At 35.9% G+C, this 17440-nt stretch overlaps 1 protein-coding gene across 1 annotated transcript in view; it reads right to left on the bottom strand.

Annotated features, from left to right (window-relative positions):
- Positions 1-17440, bottom strand: part of LRRC7 (leucine rich repeat containing 7) — a 570226-nt gene that overhangs the window by 129618 nt on the left and 423168 nt on the right. The window contains exons 10-11 of the mRNA XM_063697691.1: positions 15256-15400; positions 6994-7066 (exon numbers count right to left, since the gene is read on the bottom strand). Of these exons, the coding sequence (XP_063553761.1) occupies positions 6994-7066; positions 15256-15400 (218 nt within the window). The remainder of the gene's footprint in view (positions 1-6993; positions 7067-15255; positions 15401-17440) is intronic.

Here is a 17440-nt window from a genome sequence, read left to right on the forward strand (position 1 = left end):
CGTGTGCAGAATAAGAATATTTTTGGTCACTGCGTCTGGTCTTTACATTTCTAGGCTTTCATTGCCCTAAGTTACAGATAGAATGTTTCATTAAAAACATAAATCGTCTGGCCATTTATGAAACTTTTATTTTTGATAAAACTTTTTAATACTTTTAAGATAATTATCCATTAAAACTAAAATGAGAATAAAACGAAGTATGTGAATAACCTAGCATCCATATTCACTTGCATAATTTCTCTATTTCTTTTTTTTATTTCTCTATTTCTTATTTTGTATTTTAACTCTGAATCAAGGCATTCAGTAGGAAAGTAGGTGCATGACAGTTCTAAATATGAAGCCATACTCATTACAAACATCATTAATGTTTGATATTCTCATCCTCTTACTAAAGAACACTGATTTCGATTTCTATATAGTTGTTCTGATTACTATACAACAACTATAATGGAATCAAAAACAAAAGTAGGTTAGGATCTAGTGTTGATAATTTTCAGAAACTATACAATTCTAGAGCTGGGAAACAAAAATGATCTTAATTGAGGTGAGGTATATACATTATGAGACAGAATAAAATAATGAGATGACATAAAATAAAAATTATAGGTTGTGAAAAGTATCATGAAAGAAACAGTCGGAACAGGGACAGGAAATTTGCTGGTGATTATATTGGTGGAAAGTCATTTAGGGAAGGCCTCACTGTGGAAGATATATTTAAATCTAAATCTATAGCCATGTTATTCACAATGTTTCCCGTGAATCTGCAGCATTTTTAACATCACCTAGGAGCTTGTGACAAGGGCAGAACCCAGGCCCTTCAGGTCCCAGACCTACTGGATCAGAACCGGCCTTTTAAACAAAATTCCCAGATAATTTGAATGCTCACTGATGTTTAAGAGTATGGACCTAGAGGATGTGAAGTAGTCAGCCTTATGAAGAGTGGGGAAAGAATATTTCAGGTAGAGGTAACAACAAATAAGAAAGCCCTGAGACAGGGAAAAGCCCAGCTTATTGGAGGCACAGGAGAAGGGCCAGTGTGGCTGAAGCCTAGTGAACAAGAAGAGTGGTACGATTACTGAATGGCAGATGTGATTACAGTCATGCGTCACTTAATGACTGGGATGAATTCTGATAAATATATCATTAGGTAATTTCATCACCGTGTGACCATTATAGATGTATGTACACAAACCTAGATGGTGTAATCTATTACACACCTACGTTATATGATATAGCCTATTGTTTTTAGGCTACAAAACTATACGACATGTGATTTACTGAATACTGTAAGCAATTGTAACACAATGGCATCTATTTGTGTATCTAAACATAGAAAAGGTACAGTAAAAATACAGTATTATAATCTTATGGGAGCACAGTTGTATATGTGGTCAACTATTGGCATGACCATATTATCACTATCATCAGGCCTGTATAGGCTGTTTATACATTTTATAATAAAATTTCTGAACTTTGTAGCATGAATTTTTTGTTATATTCTGGCAATGTTTCCCCAGTAATTAGCAGGAAAGCCCTATAGCAAAGATCCCTAGACATTTGTGTCTTCGAAGGCAAGTAGGGTGGGAATTGAAAGTACTCCCCTACTCTGAAGCCATTATTGAAGAACGAGTCCAGAACTAGAGTGGGTGGCAGCAGCAGCTTTCTGGGCTCCCAGGGCCTACAGTGAGGAAGAGCACAGTGTGCCAATAAGTCTGGAAGTGGAACAGGAACTTTACAGAAGAAGACTTGGGCCTATGGTCCCACACTTTTAGATACTCTATTTCTCAAGTAGTTACATCCCTACTTCAGATGATTTAAAAAAAAAATTTCTGGAAGATGTACATCCCAAATTTCTTCTGCTTTTTCTCCTATAAATCACAGTTCCACATCTCTCATGCTGGTTGCCCTCTTGTCAATTCACATAGATGATGTCCAGAACTGACAGAATCAGAAGTGTCAGAGAACACCTGAACTATTAGTACCTATTAATTTTGAGTGGATACTTCCGTCTACCCAGCTAATGCTTCAGTGGTTTTCTGGACAGTTCCATTATTATATTGGCTATATTGATGATGGCCAATTGAAGCACTGATTTCTCCCTACTTCCCTAAGAATCTCTATTAAAGTTCTATCGGGTCTTTCAACAAAGCACCCACTCTGTCCAGCTCTTCTGAAATACTGCTTCTGTCACCAAACATAAGTATTTTTTTCTGGCTTTGTGGCACCTGAAAATTTAATGAGAATGAGCAGCTTTCAATAAGAAGCTTCCCTATTCTGCCTTCTCAGTGTTCATAGATGCTCTAATTCTCAGTCACTCACCCTGCTTTTCTGGAATAAGCCTTTTGTCCAAGCAAGTGAAAGCTGCTGACAGCCAACTGATGTTTCCAAATCTGTTCCTTTTGAATACAGTAGTATAAAAGCTTATACCAGGTCACTATTTAAACAGCTCAGTTTTCTCAACATTTACAATTCAACTACCAGGAAGATTTCAAAGGACATGACTAAATTCTGGTGGTAACATAAAAACTAAGACTGGCTGTAGTTTAGGCTGTGTGTACAGAGCCAGGCTGCAAGCCCCACTTGGCTGCTGGGGAGGAGACAGAGTTAGAGCTTCAAGTTGCCTGTTCCTGAGGCAAAGTCTGGCATGAGGTACTGCTGGTGAAGGTCAGAGGCAGGAACTCACTCTGGGATGTGACCGGAGCTCAAGGCACACATGTATCCAGTGGTGGTCATGGGCTGATACCAGACTCCAGAAAAAGCTGGGAGGTCCTCACCTGGGAGGTCAAGAGGCCAAAATTCTGGCCAAAAATTACCAGCAAAGCTAGTTCTCAAGATGACCAAAGTCAGGGTTCTACTTCCTACTGAAAAAGCTACCTTTCCTTGTCTATTTTTAGGCTACTGATGCTTTTTAATTTGTCTTCAAAGAGCCAGAGTAGTTTTATAAGAAATATGAACATAAGAGGCAAATACCAATCATGACGTTAAGTAGGGATAAAAGAAGTTGAATTCAGTTTCCCCTGAGTATTGACCCAAAGAAGAAAGACTAGTGCCTATCTTAGTGCCTGCTTTTAAAAAGCATCGGGCTGATAAAGATAATTACTTTTGTGTACCCCTAAAGTTAAGTTCTCTCTGCTCTATACTGGAGAAAATGCAAGTAACTGTACAGAGAAACACACTGTATAGTGAGGGCATTAAAATAAAAAAAAAATGGCAGAGACTTTTACTACTCTTCAAAGTCTGAACATCTGAGTTTGAATTTTAGCAAGTTGTTCCACTCTATAAAAGTGAAGCTTTCTAGATGAGGGGCTATATGCTGACTTGGCGGGTGGTGAGGGAGTGACGGGGAGAAGGACTGGGGGAGAGGTAACAGACATTTTCGCTGTCTTCATTGCAGTGGTGACAGTTTCAAGGCTTCTTAGCTATGTCAAAGCTTATCAAATTGTAGACTTTAAATATGTGCAGTTTTTTGTATGTCAATTATACTTAATAAAGCTATTTAAAAAAATAAGGCTTTCCCCTCTTGAGAATACCAAATTTGTTACATTAAGAATTTATATGGTGGCAATAATCAATAGCTTACCAACCAAAAAGAGTCCAGGACCAGATGGATTCACAGCCGAATTCTACCAGAGGTACAAGGAGGAACTGGTACCATTCCTTCTGAAACTATTCCAATCAATAGAAAAAGAGGGAATCCTCCCTAACTCATTTTATGAGGCCAGCATCATCCTGATACCAAAGCCGGGCAGAGATACAACCAAAAAAGAGAATTTTAGATCAATATCCTTGATGAACATTGATGCAAAAATCCTCAATAAAATACTGGCAAACCGAATCCAGCAGCACATCAAAAAGCTTATCCACCATGATCAAGTGGGCTTCATCCCTGGGATACAAGGCTGGTTCAATATACGCAAATCAATAAATGTAATCCAGCATATAAACAGAGCCAAAGACAAAACCCACATGATTATCTCAATAGATGCAGAAAAGGCCTTTGACACAATTCAACAACCTTCATGCTAAAAACTCTCAATAAATTAGGTATTGATGGGACGTATCTCAAAATAATAAGAGCTATCTATGACAAATCCACAGCCAATATCATACTGAATGGACAAAAACTGGAAGCATTCCCTTTGAAAACTGGCACAAGACAGGGACGCCCTCTCTCACCACTCCTATTCAACATAGTGTTGGAAGTTCTAGCCAGGGCAATTAGGCAGGAGAAGGAAATAAAGGGTATTCAATTAGGAAAAGAGGAAGTCAAATTGTCCCTGTTTGCAGACGACATGATTGTATATCTAGAAAACCCCACTGTCTCAGCCCAAAATCTCCTGCAGCTGATAAGCAACTTCAGCAAAGTCTCAGGATACAAAATCAATGTACAAAAATCACAAGCATTCTTATACACCAACAACAGAGAAACAGAGAGCCAAATCATGAGTGAACTCCCATTCACAATTGCTTCAAAGAGAATAAAATACCTAGGAATCCAATTCACAAGGGATGTGAAGGACCTCTTCAAGGAGAACTACAAAACACTGCTCAAGGAAATAAAAGAGGATACAAACAAATGGAAGAACATTCCATGCTCATGGGTAGGAAGAATCAATATCATGAAAATGGCCATATTGCCCAAGGTAATTTACAGATTCAATGCCATCCCCATCAAGCTACCAATGACTTTCTTCACAGAATTGGAAAGAACTACTTTAAAGTTCATATGGAACCAAAAAAGAGCCCGCATTGCCAAGTCAATCCTAAGCCAAAAGAACAAAGCTGGAGGCATCACACTACCTGACTTCAAACTATACTACAAGGCTACAGTAACCAAAACAGCATGGTAGTGGTACCAAAACAGAGATATAGACCAACGGAACAGAACAGAGCCCTCAGAAATAACGCCGCATATCTACAACTATCTGATCTTTGACAAACCTGAGAAAAACAAGCAATGGGGAAAGGATTCCCTATTTAATAAATGGTGCTGGGAAAACTGGCTAGCCATATGTAGAAAGCTGAAACTAGATCCCTTCCTTACACCTTATACAAAAATCAATTCAAGATAGATTAAAGACTTAAACATTAGACCTAAAACCATAAAAATCTTAGAAGAAAACCTAGGCATTACCATTCAGGACATAGGCATGGGCAAGGACTTCATGTCCAAAACACCAAAAGCAATGGCAACAAAAGCCAAAATTGACAAATGGGATCTAATTAAAGAGCTTCTGCACAGCAAAAGAAACTACCATCAGAGTGAACAGGCAACCTACAAAATGGGAGAAAATTTTCGCAACCTACTCATCTGACAAAGGACTAATATCCAGAATCTACAATGAACTCAAACAAATTTACTAGAAAAAAACAAACAACCCCATCAAAAAGTGGGCAAAGGACATGAACAGACACTTCTCAAAAGAAGACCTTTATGCAGCCAAAAAACACATGAAAAAATGCTCACCATCACTGGCCATCAGAGAAATGCAAATCAAAACCACAATGAGATACCATCTCACACCAGTTAGAATGGCAATCATTAAAAAGTCAGGAAACAACAGGTGCTGGAGAGGACGTGGAGAAATAGGAACACTTTTACACTGTTGGTGGGACTGTAAACTAGTTCAACCATTGTGGAAGTCAGTGTGGTGATTCCTCAGGGATCTAGAACTAGAAATACCATTTGACCCAGCCATCCCATTACTGGGTATATACCCAAAGGACTATAAATCATGCTGCTATAAAGACACATGCACACGTATGTTTACTGCGGCATTATTCACAATAGCAAAGACTTGGAACCAACCCAAATGTCCAACAATGATAGACTGGATTAAGAAAATGTGGCACATATACACCATGGAATGCTATGCAGCTATAAAAAATGATGAGTTCACGTCCTTTGTAGGGACATGGATGAAATTGGAAATCATCATTCTCAGTAAACTATCGCAAGAACAAAAAACCAAACACCGCATATTCTCACTCATAGGTGGGACTTGAACAATGAGAACACATGGACACGGGAAGGGGAACATCACACTCTGGGGACTGTTGTGGGGTCGGGGGAGGGAGGAGGGATAGCATTGGGAGATATACCTAATGCTAGATGATGAGTTAGTGGGTGCAGCGCACCAGCATGGCACATGTATACATATGTAACTAACCTGCACATTGTGCGCACGTACCCTAAAACTTAAAGTATAATAATAATAAATTAAAAAAAAAAGAATTTATATGATTCTTCACACTAAGATGTAGGGCAAGATCTCAATAAAATGCTCTTACATAATTTCAGAATGAAGACAGCCTCTACTGATTTCTCACTTTACACAGATTGTAAACAAAAGCACTTCAATGGAACATTGATAATATATATAGTTCTTAAAGAACTGTAAACCAAATGTTAATGACAATATTAGAAATAAATTGTTATCAAATAAATGGAGTATATTTTATCTTTAAAAGGCAATGTTAGACTTTCATCTTGAAGTTTTAAAAAATGCTTGCTAAAGCAGACGCTTTTCTCCTTAGCTTCTAAAAATACATTAAGATTCTATAAATATTAAATGTTACTAATAGTGTAATGGTAACATATACATATTGCAGAGCCTTATAGAAATTGGTTTAATTTTGCAAGAGACAGTGAAGTGAATTCAGAGCTGCTACTCAGTCAACAATATCAAACTAATAATATCTGAAAAATATCAGCAAGAGTATAATTGAAAGTCTGGGTAATCACTTTCCTTGTGAAAGATTCATGGGTAAACATTTCTCATGATATTATAAAGTTGGATATCAAATGCAATGTTTAGATATAAAATTAAGATATACACAAATATATATAAATAAAATATGGTTTAAAATAAGCTGACAGATGAACAGGATTATTGGTATCTTTAGTAGAAAATGTTTTGAATTAGAAAACTCAATATATCCTTTAGTTTCTGGCTTTTGAGAGGCAGACTGGTATGAAAAGTTGGCACTTACTTTCCAATTGTATTGGGTAGCATTGTAAGTTGATTGTCATCTACTTTTAGAGTTGTTAGTTTTTTCAAAAGTCCTAAAACAGAGAAGAAGGTTGATTAATACATAAGAGCAGATTATGATAGGAAATGTGATATAAAAGAAATCACATGAATCACTGGTGTTGAATGCTTGGCATGCTAATTGGCCGCACTCTGCTAATACACACTCATAAAACTGACGTTTGTGTGTAGTCTAATTTTGACCTTCTAGTTGCAAAACAATTGCATACATCAATGACAGTTCAAGAATATAAACGCAGAGAAATAAACAAAACATACAGCTCCACATACACCCCAGTTGACACTACTACTACTACATTTCCCTTTTGTATTCTTCAGCAAATGGACCAGTTGAAAATTTTCAAGCCAGCTGTGATTTAATATTTAATTAACTTCTAAGCAGTAATAACTAACATCACTGTTGTGATACAAATTGAAAACAAATCTGAATTAAGTCCAATGATCAACGAAAATGAATACTGAAGTATTGCAATGCAGCGGTTATAATTATGTTCTTGGAAATTTACAACGTATGACCTCATATTCTTTTTGGCACCATAAATCCTGCCTTGGATCAGCAATAAGCACAAAAACTTAGAACTGGCCAAGAATTTAAGTTACAACTATTTATCTTTCATTATCTGATTTATGGCCTCCATACCCTTAATGGCTTGCTTTCTTCCCAGGGTTTTAATGAGCAATAGCCACATAGTAATTGAAGAACAGCTGCATTTGGCATAATCAACTTCCTTATCCAACCATAAAATAACCTACAATATTGATATGGCTTAAATAGTCCAAATCCAAGGGCAAAGCATTAACACTTAACAAATTTTGTTTTACATTGGAACTACACATGTACACTATAGATTGCTGCATTCTGCAAAAAAAAAAAATTTACTAATTGACATAGTAAGTTTCATGATCATATATGTTTTGAGAGACGCCAAATTAAACAAAATTAAATAGCTTTCTTTAATAGTTTGTCTAGGAGCTTTTAACATACCAATGTGACTCTCCAGATTTATTATGGAATTCATGTGTGTGTCTGTGTGTGTGTGTGTTTGTGTGTGTGTGTGTGGTGCACAGTATGTTGTTGAACTAGTGTTTTGTGAACATGTTTTGAGAAACTGGCTATAGATCATGCCCATATTTCTAAAATATTTTGAGAGTTCCTAACAGGCATACAGTAAGTCACAAAAAGTCTGAAGTAAAGCTGTGGCTGCACTTCACATTTCAGTATGCTCTGTTACGTATTCTTCAGAAGCAATCAGAATCTCTACTGCAGTAGAGAGAAATGTTATCACTATCAGACTGTTATGAGCAAGTACCTTGGAACTGAATACATCAGCTTGAAAACAACATCACCTGGGAAAGGGACAGTTCACATTGTGGCAATTTATCATTGAAGTTTGAACATCCACTGCCATATCCATCTATGTTCAAAAGGTGATTGAATCATTTTAGCTTCTCCAGAGCATATGTTACAATATCAGCCTTGGAAATATAAAAGAGCACCTGAGCTTGTTTTTGAGTTGTGGAAAGAAAACAGGAAAGTATGAATTGTAGCTAAGTTTTTTGTGACTTGGTAGCCTGGATCAGACGAGTGTCCTGCCTGCCAGTGGAGCTGGATGTGGGTTGATGGTCTCAACATCACTAAATCGGGTCACAAGAAGCTTGGGAGTGGGTTACAGACGACTGAGCAAACATCACAAAGTCAGGGTGCAAAGTACTCTCAGAGGATCATAGTCTCCAGCTCTGAAGTAATGGAGAGAAAACCTTGAGGCAGGTTGGGGCCTAAGGCTAAATGTTGATGTGACAGATTATCCTGAAGACTGGAGTAGTGGCTCTCACAAGAAACTTTTGTTAAGTGCATCTTTTTCAATATCTTTAAAGGTTGAAGCAATTTAGTTCCTGCTCAGCTCCAAGTCTGTGGGTTTAAAGGAACCTCACTCATTTGTGATGTGGCTATTTTGCCAACACTCATATTCCATCCAAGAGGATACTCTTCGGACAGAGTCTGGAGCTTCTGTAGAATTATGATTGCCCCTGGGATGAAATTAGGCTGCAAGCCTCACCCTTGTTGCTCATGTCTTCCTCCAGCATTTAACATCTTTATCGCATTTCTATATCATATGTGCTTAGACTCTTTTCTCTAGAGTAATCAACGGTATTTTATCCTATTCCTTCTCTCTACTTGTGCCCTTCTCCAAGTCTCCATCTCTTCATCCTATACTCCCAACTAAGAAATACTGAAGAGATAGAAAAAGAAGGCCTTTTCCTACAATTTTAACTACACACACATATATGCAATCAGCATTAATACATTAAACATTAATATAATTTGCTAATATTTACATTTACAAATATATAATAGAACTTTGAAAGCAAATAGTTGTGCACTCATCAAATCTAAGATTATAATGAATATTATATTGTAACAATAGTTGTTTACTATATGTCAGGTACTATTACTACTATCACTTAATAGATGATGAAACTGAGGCAAGATTAAGTAACTTGTCTAAGGTCACACAGCAAGTAAGGTAGAAAAGCCAGAATCAGAACTCTAAGTAACCTAACTATAAAGCCCATGCCCTTAACCTTTAAGTGAGTAAGATAAATTATTAAGCAAAAAATCTTTCTTTTTCTTTTATTTTTCTTTATTGAGTTTCTCTGCTATCCAGAGAAGCTGATTATGAAAACTCTCCATCTAGAAGAGGAAAAGAGTCCCTTTCATTTGCCCTGGAACCAGCACAGGGAAAGTGACTCAGCACACAGGGCTTGTTGTTGAGTATATCACTCCATTCAAATACCCGATAGCTGCAGAGGAACTAAAAAAGCCATGAAGAAAGTAAAGATTTTATTTAAGTTGCCATATCCCTCTACTAATACTATGAAGATTCTTATCTTTTATTCTTTTAAATGTTGGTAGTCCAATAGATAATCCATGCTCCAAATAAGGAGGACACGATGCAATTCACCATCCAATTATCACTAATGAACCATTCTAGGGCCTCAGAACAGAGCTCTCAGTTTCCTATTCCAGATATTTATTTTGACCAAGAAAGGGAATTCTCTGAGGAGAGTCAGCTACTCTACATTTAGAATCAGGGACTGTGGCAACTCTGCAGATGTATAAATACAAATTTCCCTGACAGGTCAATAAGGTCCAAAGATAGTTCAAGGAGTAAGCTACTACAACAGTTACTTTGAGAACCATTCAGGTCATAAATGAAGGTGTAAAATATATAATACCACCTACCTATCCCAGTCTGTCATATGCCAATCCAGTGTCTAGCTTGATATTCTCTGTTACCTATTACATGCTGACTTCTTCAGACCAGAAGGCTAATTTCCTAGTTTCTTTCTTAAAGGAAACTATTTCATACAAACAATTATATCATGTTAATAATAATGCTTCATTTTTTACCAGTTTTTTTTTTTTTGATAAAAGTTCCCATTCTGTCACCCAGGTTGGAGTGCAGTGGTACAATCATAGCTCTCTGCAACCTCTGAACTCCTGGGCTCAAGCAATCCTACTGCCTCAGCTTCCTGAGTAGTTAGGACTGCAAGTGTGTGCCACTGTGCCTGGGTAATTTTTTAATTTGTTGTAGAATTGGGAACTTGCTGTGTTGCCCAGTCTGGTAACCAACTCTATTGCCTTTGTAAAATCAAACTTTCTGTGTTTTGTTTTAGATATGTCTCATAACCACAATATAGCTGAACTTGAAATTCTGGATCTTTTAATAGAATAAGTGTAATCAATTAAATCTATTACATTTGTTGTGATTTATGACAATTTGAGTTTATTTTTACCATCTTATTTATAACTTCTATTTTATCATTTTTACATTTTATTTTTCTTTCTTCCACCGTATGAATATTTTATTTCAGAACTTTTCCCCTCCTCTCCTGGTTTGGAAGTATCAGCTTCATTTCTATTAGGTAGATACATTTACATTTTTAACATGTCTATTTAACTGAATATCTCATGCAAATTCTAAAGTTATGCAGTATTTCTAGCCTCTGCTTGAATAAGGTAAGGTCCTTCACATTCCTTAATCCTGTCTAAACATTTTAAATATAAAAGATTCCTCTTTACAGGCACTAATTATTTAGATATAACAACTTCATTTACCAAATTGAGTAATTTAATTAATTTAATTTACCAAATTAAGTTCATAAATAACATCTTTATTGCATTTCTATATCATATGTGCTTAGACTCTTTTCTCTAGAATAATCAAAGGTATTTTATCCTATTCCTTCTCTCTACTTTTGCCCTTCTCCAAGTCTCCATCTCTTCATCCTATACTCCCAACTAAGAAATACTGAAGAGATTTCTTTCTTAATTTCTACCAAATTAAGCTGGTAAATTAAATTACTTAATTAAATTACTTAATTTACCAAATTAAGTTGGTAAATTTGGTAAAGCTTGCCATTGCTCTATGCATTCACTTCCTTCCTTCTGACTTTGTTTTTGTTTTCTAAGTAAAGTACATCTTTTAAGAGCAGATTCTCTTATTCTTGGTATATGTTCAAATATATTTGTTGTGTGCTCACTCTTGAATGAATGTTTACTTGGGTATAGAAATCCAATCTGCCTGTAACTAACCTTCAGTACTTTGAAGATATTACTCCGCTATCCAGAAGATATTGTCACTGACGACAATGATGACATCTCTAATTATTATTATGTAGATAAGCTCTTTTTGTTCTATGGCAGCTTTAAACAATGTTTTTCTTTGTCCTTGCAGTTTCAGAACAATGAGCCAGTGCAAATTTATTACATTTATCTCTTTTAGCACTATGTGTATGCATTTATTATGATAAATTACTTGTGTATTTAATGCTGAAAAATAATATCAACTATTTTCTCTTTGAATAGTTCCTCTTTTCCATTTATTCTGTTCTGTATTTCTGGAATTCTGTATTTATTCCTGGAGAAGGTAATTTTTTTGCTTTTTCATTTTTAGAATGCAATTTCTATTCTATTCTCTGTGTCTCTTAACTAATTTTTAATATTTCTTATTAACAAATTTCTATGTGCCTGTTCTGTTCCTCAGCACTGTCTTCCAACTTACAAATTCTATACCTGACTATATCATACTTTCTTCATTATAGCTGTTGTATTTTAAAATTTCCCTATGTGGTATTTCATACCTAATGTGGTATTTTAATTTCCAGGATTTCTTTTTCAAAATTTATTTTTGAAAACTTTTTGGCAAATTAAAATTGTATATAATTATCAGGTACATAGTGATGCAGTGGTATCACTTTAGAATGATTGAATCAAGCTAATTAACATATCTGTCAATTTAAATACTTATCATTTATTCCTCCTGTCTAACTGCAACTTGGTGTCCTTTGACCAATATCTTCCTTTTCATTTTCAGGATTTTTAATTGATTCTTTTTCTTAACCATCTATTTTTAGTCATAGCTCATGTTTTTGTTTGATAAGTTTTATTATTTGTGTTTCAGCATTTTAAATATAAAAGATTCCTCTTTCACTGGCCCTAATTATTTGGCTGTAACACCTAATTGTTATTCTTTTATCTATTTGATGTTCTATACATGCTTAAAATAGTTTTTATATTGGTTGATAACTTTTGTTTCCCTTAGGGTAAATTCTCCTATTTGGTTGAATTTTTGGTTGTCAAAGCAACATTAGTTTCCTTCAACATTTTTGTTTGCAAGCTCATTTGTGAGGGTGAATGTTTCCCCCTTCACTATGCTCACTTCTCCCTGTCTGGCAGTTTTCTGGTTACCTCCACCTGACCCCCAGGTTTCTGGAGTTCAGAACCAGTCTTATATTAGCAATGTTGGTGGTCTTATCCTTTGTGGATACTGCAGATTCAGTCCAAGCCAGCTCGTCACTTGCCATAGTTTTCCGCAGTGAATTTTCTGTTGTTTCCCTTTTCTCTAGCTCCACATACTAGTTGTAAATTTTTCAGTCCCTTTTCACAGAAAAGAGGTCCCGCCTTAATCTTTTGTAAGTTCTGATTCCTCTGTTGTGCTTAAAGTCCTTCTATTTCTTATTTCATGGTAAGAACTGAACTTACAGCTGCTGTTTGTGGTTTGTAGCCCATCAGGCCTGGGGATATTGCTGGATTTCCATTCTATCACAGGTTGAGGTTGATGTTCATTCTTCTTAAGCAAACATCATTTTTCTTTTTTAAAAATTAGAATTTTTTTTTTCAGAGATGGAGTCTTGCTATGTTGCCTAGGGTGGACTCGAATTCCTGGGCTCAAGCAATCCTCTTGTCTCAACCTTTTGAGTAATTGGGACTGTTGGCACATGCCACCATGCCTGGGTGAGTGTGGCTAAATTATTTTATTTACTAAGTGTTCAAACAGCACGTAGAATATGCCAGGCACAGTTCTTGGCACTGAGGAGTCAGTAATGAAGAAAAATATGTTCTTGGAATATATAGAGTTTTTATATTTTCAAGATATATTTAAAACGGTATGGGATGGTGGTGAGTAGGAGTGTAAGGTTACGTATTAAGTTGCTCTGTCATCTTGATCAGTGGATGTTCTCTATAATCATACTTCCTTACCTGTTACAACATAAACCAGTATTTCCTAAATTTGTCTGATCACAAGTTTCATCTAAGATGTTTAATAAAAGTACAGATCAGGGGGCTTGTCACATTTACTGAATCAGAATCTTAAGAGACAAAGCCTAGAAATGTGGAAGTGTTTAATAAAACTCTCAGTTAAGACCCATGATTGAGCAAGTTAGAGAAATATCATTATAAAATATGGGATTTTGTAAATAAAAAGTCAACAATTCTAGGAAGAAAGAAAAGATGGACCACAATTTTGCTAAAACTAATGTTCTTTATCAGCCTCAAAGAATGGCTAAGTAGAAGTAATAATGTATTGAAGAAAAATTTGGAAAATTGCCTCATCTTCAACTGGATTACCTAGGATATGGCTTAATTTTTAAAAGTTATACGTTCTGGAACTTAATAATGATTAAAAATTTACAACTCATATGTGGAGCTAGTGAAAAGGGAAACAGAAAATTCACTGTGGAAAACCATGGCAAGTCACAAGTTGGCTTGGATTGGATCTGCAGCATCCACGAAGGATAAGATCACCACATTGCTAATATAAGACTGATTCTGAACTTCAGTCAATCTTAATAATGATTAAGTTCCAGAACATATAACACATCTGTTTCAAAGAGGTTAAAATCTATGTTACAAAGTTAAGTAATTTAATGATTACCCTTTTCGTAGAGTTCTCTTACAAATACTAACAGCAAGATACCTATACAAAAAAGCTTACACATTATTTAAATGAGTCTTTCACTATTTTACTCATATAAACTTTTTTTGTTTGTTTGTTTTTGAGACGGAGTCTCCCTCTATTGCCCAGGCTGGAGTGAAGTAGCATAATCTCGGCTCGCTGCAACCACTGCCTCCTGGGTTCAAGCGATTCTCCTGCCTCAGCCTCCCTCCCGAGTAGCTGGGACTACAGGCATGCACCACCATGCCCGGTACTTTTTGTATTTTTAGTGGAGATGGGGTTTCACCATATTGGCTAGGCTGGTTTCGAACTCCTGACCTCGTGACCCACCCGCCTTGGCCTCCCATAGTGCTGGGATAACAGGTATGAGCCACTGCGCCCGGCCCATATAAACATCCTTAAACAGAAATGTATGAGTGCTTTTTATATACTAACAGGCAAATTATTTGATCTAATGAATCTTAACATGTTAAGGAAATGTGACTTTTTTAAAATAATAGAACTAAGAAGACATTTTATGTTTACACTTTTTATATGTTACTCCTACATTATACCAATGTTACAACAATATTACAAGTAGAATATAGCAACATCCTATGGATGGAAGCTATTGTAATTCTATCATAATATAAGGATACATACATGATTATTAAATTACTCTAAAGAAAACATACATACTCCTTATAATAACATTTTGCAACTTTGGAGATATAACAATTTTTAAACAATATCAATTTGGTAGGATCATTTTAACAGAAGAGCCTTCTTGAATTTGGAAACCAGAGTTAATATTTCACTTAAGATATTTGTTAGATACTATTTTATGATTTCCATAGCACATTTTAAAATTTATTAACATCAGGCTAACAGCATATTACCTATATCTATAGACAAACTATACTTCCAAAAAAGAAAATGGTATATTTGACATAAATATTTGTGACAAAATATTATATTCTCACCTATAGAATCAGGCAATTGTTGCAACATATTGGATGACAATAAGAGGTCCTCAAGGGCTTCACATCCAGAAATGTCCATGTCAACTGTTTCTATTCTGTTTTTTGACATATCCAGGTATACCAACATCTTTAACTTCCCTATAGACTTGATGACATTGCATAAACTCAGGGTTAGTTGAGAAACTTTCACAAGACATTTTAAAGTTGTAAGAACCACTACACTGTAAAGTTTATTTTAAAAGCAACCACAACAATAACAAGTGTTGGCAAGAATGTGGAGGAATTGTAAACTTCAAACATTGCTAGTAGGAACGTAAAATGGTATAGCCACTTTGAAGAACTGTTTGGCAGTTTCTCAAAATGACTCAACAATAAATAGGGTTATACCACTATAGGCATATACCACTGAGAATAAAAACATATGTACACACAAAAACTTACACAAATGGTCACAGATGCATTATTCACAATGTCAAAAATTGGTGACAACCCAAATGTCCATCAATTGATGAACACATAAATTAAATGTGGCATATACATATAATGAAATATTACTTGGTAATAAAAAGGAATAGATGCCAGTCACAAAAGACCACACATTGTATGATTCCATTTATATGATATGTCCAGAATATGCAAATCCATAGAGATAGAAAGTTGAGTAGGGTTTCTAGGAGCTGGGTGGATGGGGAGTATGGGAGTTATGGCTAATAGGTTCAGGTTTTCTTTTAGGGCTCATGAAAATGTTCTAAAATTAGATTGTGGTGATGGTTGTACAACTATGTGAGTAGTCCAAAAACCACAGAACTGTATATGGTATGTGAATTATATCTCAATGCAGCAGTTAGAAAACATACAATAATCTTGAAGTTGGCACTGAATAAAATAAATAACTCCCAACTAAATAAGCTGCCACTGAAACAATGACATTGACATGTAGATCCTTAAAATTTCAAATGCATAAGAAAGGTTTTAAATTATAATTTTGGAGATTACCCTATTAATTAGAGTCAATGTTTTGCTCATTCAATGGCCCTTTTTGACGGATCTACTATGCACCAATATCTGTGTTATGTATTCAAGAACAATCAAGAATAAGACAGCTAAGTATGGGGACAGACTTGCCATGATGAAGACAAAGTTTTTATCAATAAGGAGTTCTCAGTAATGAAGGAAACTTTCAAGTAAGAAATAATTATAATACCCTGTGACAAGTGCAATAAAAAAGCATGTAGTGAATGCCATAGAACGGGGAAGGGCTGCAAATGGCCTGGAAGATGCTGCTCATCAAAAGAAGAGAACCTGTACCTGGAAGGCAGAACAGCACGTGCCTTTATAAAGTGTGACAAAGCATGCTATGTTTGAGGAAGAGTGGGAAATTCAAAGTGGCTGAGTATAGTGATGAAGTTGAGATTACAGGGAGAAGCCAGCTGCTGAAAGGGTTTCTATGTCATGTGAAGAAACGCAAACTCTATTTTATAGGCAAGGAAAGCAAAAGGATTGTAAGATGGGGAATGACATGAACAGATTTATGCTTAGAAGTAGTAACTTCAGGGAACTTTCAAAAGCTGGAGTCAAGGAGATCTGCTAGAGGGATATAGAAGTATTTTAGCTGTTAAGGCAGCAGAAGTGAGGATGAAGAGGGGATGGACTCCAGAGAAAGTTAGAAGTGGAATGATTGGATTAGTAACTGATTTCTGAGGAGAGGGAAGGATCAACCCATATCTTGGGCAAGGAGTGAACATGTGGGTGGGACACGGACTAGAGGAGTTAGGGCAGGGCAAAGGTCCTCATTTTCCTTTTCCTTTAGGGCATGTTTTGTAAATAAATGTTCCACACATTTCAGTTACTCAACGAATGGTTCATGTGTTTATCTGGTCTACCTGTGCATACTTTACCATCTCTAATTACTTGACAGAGTATAAATAAACAAATACACAATAAATACATAAATTTATTACATACACACAAGCTCACACTTGGCACTATGCTAAGTACTTTATATATATTATTTGATTCAATATTTTATATTTTTGCTACCCAAAATGTGTTCGGCAGACCAGCAGCATTGACACCACTTGGGAGCTTGTTAGAAATGTATAATCTCTGCTGGGCGTGGTGGCTCACGCCCGTAATCCCAGCACTTTGGGAGGCCAAGGTGGGCGGATCACGAGATCAGGAGTTT

Source organism: Gorilla gorilla, chromosome 1 (assembly GCF_029281585.2).
Source record: "Gorilla gorilla gorilla isolate KB3781 chromosome 1, NHGRI_mGorGor1-v2.1_pri, whole genome shotgun sequence".
Classification (NCBI taxonomy): Eukaryota; Metazoa; Chordata; class Mammalia; order Primates; family Hominidae; genus Gorilla; species Gorilla gorilla.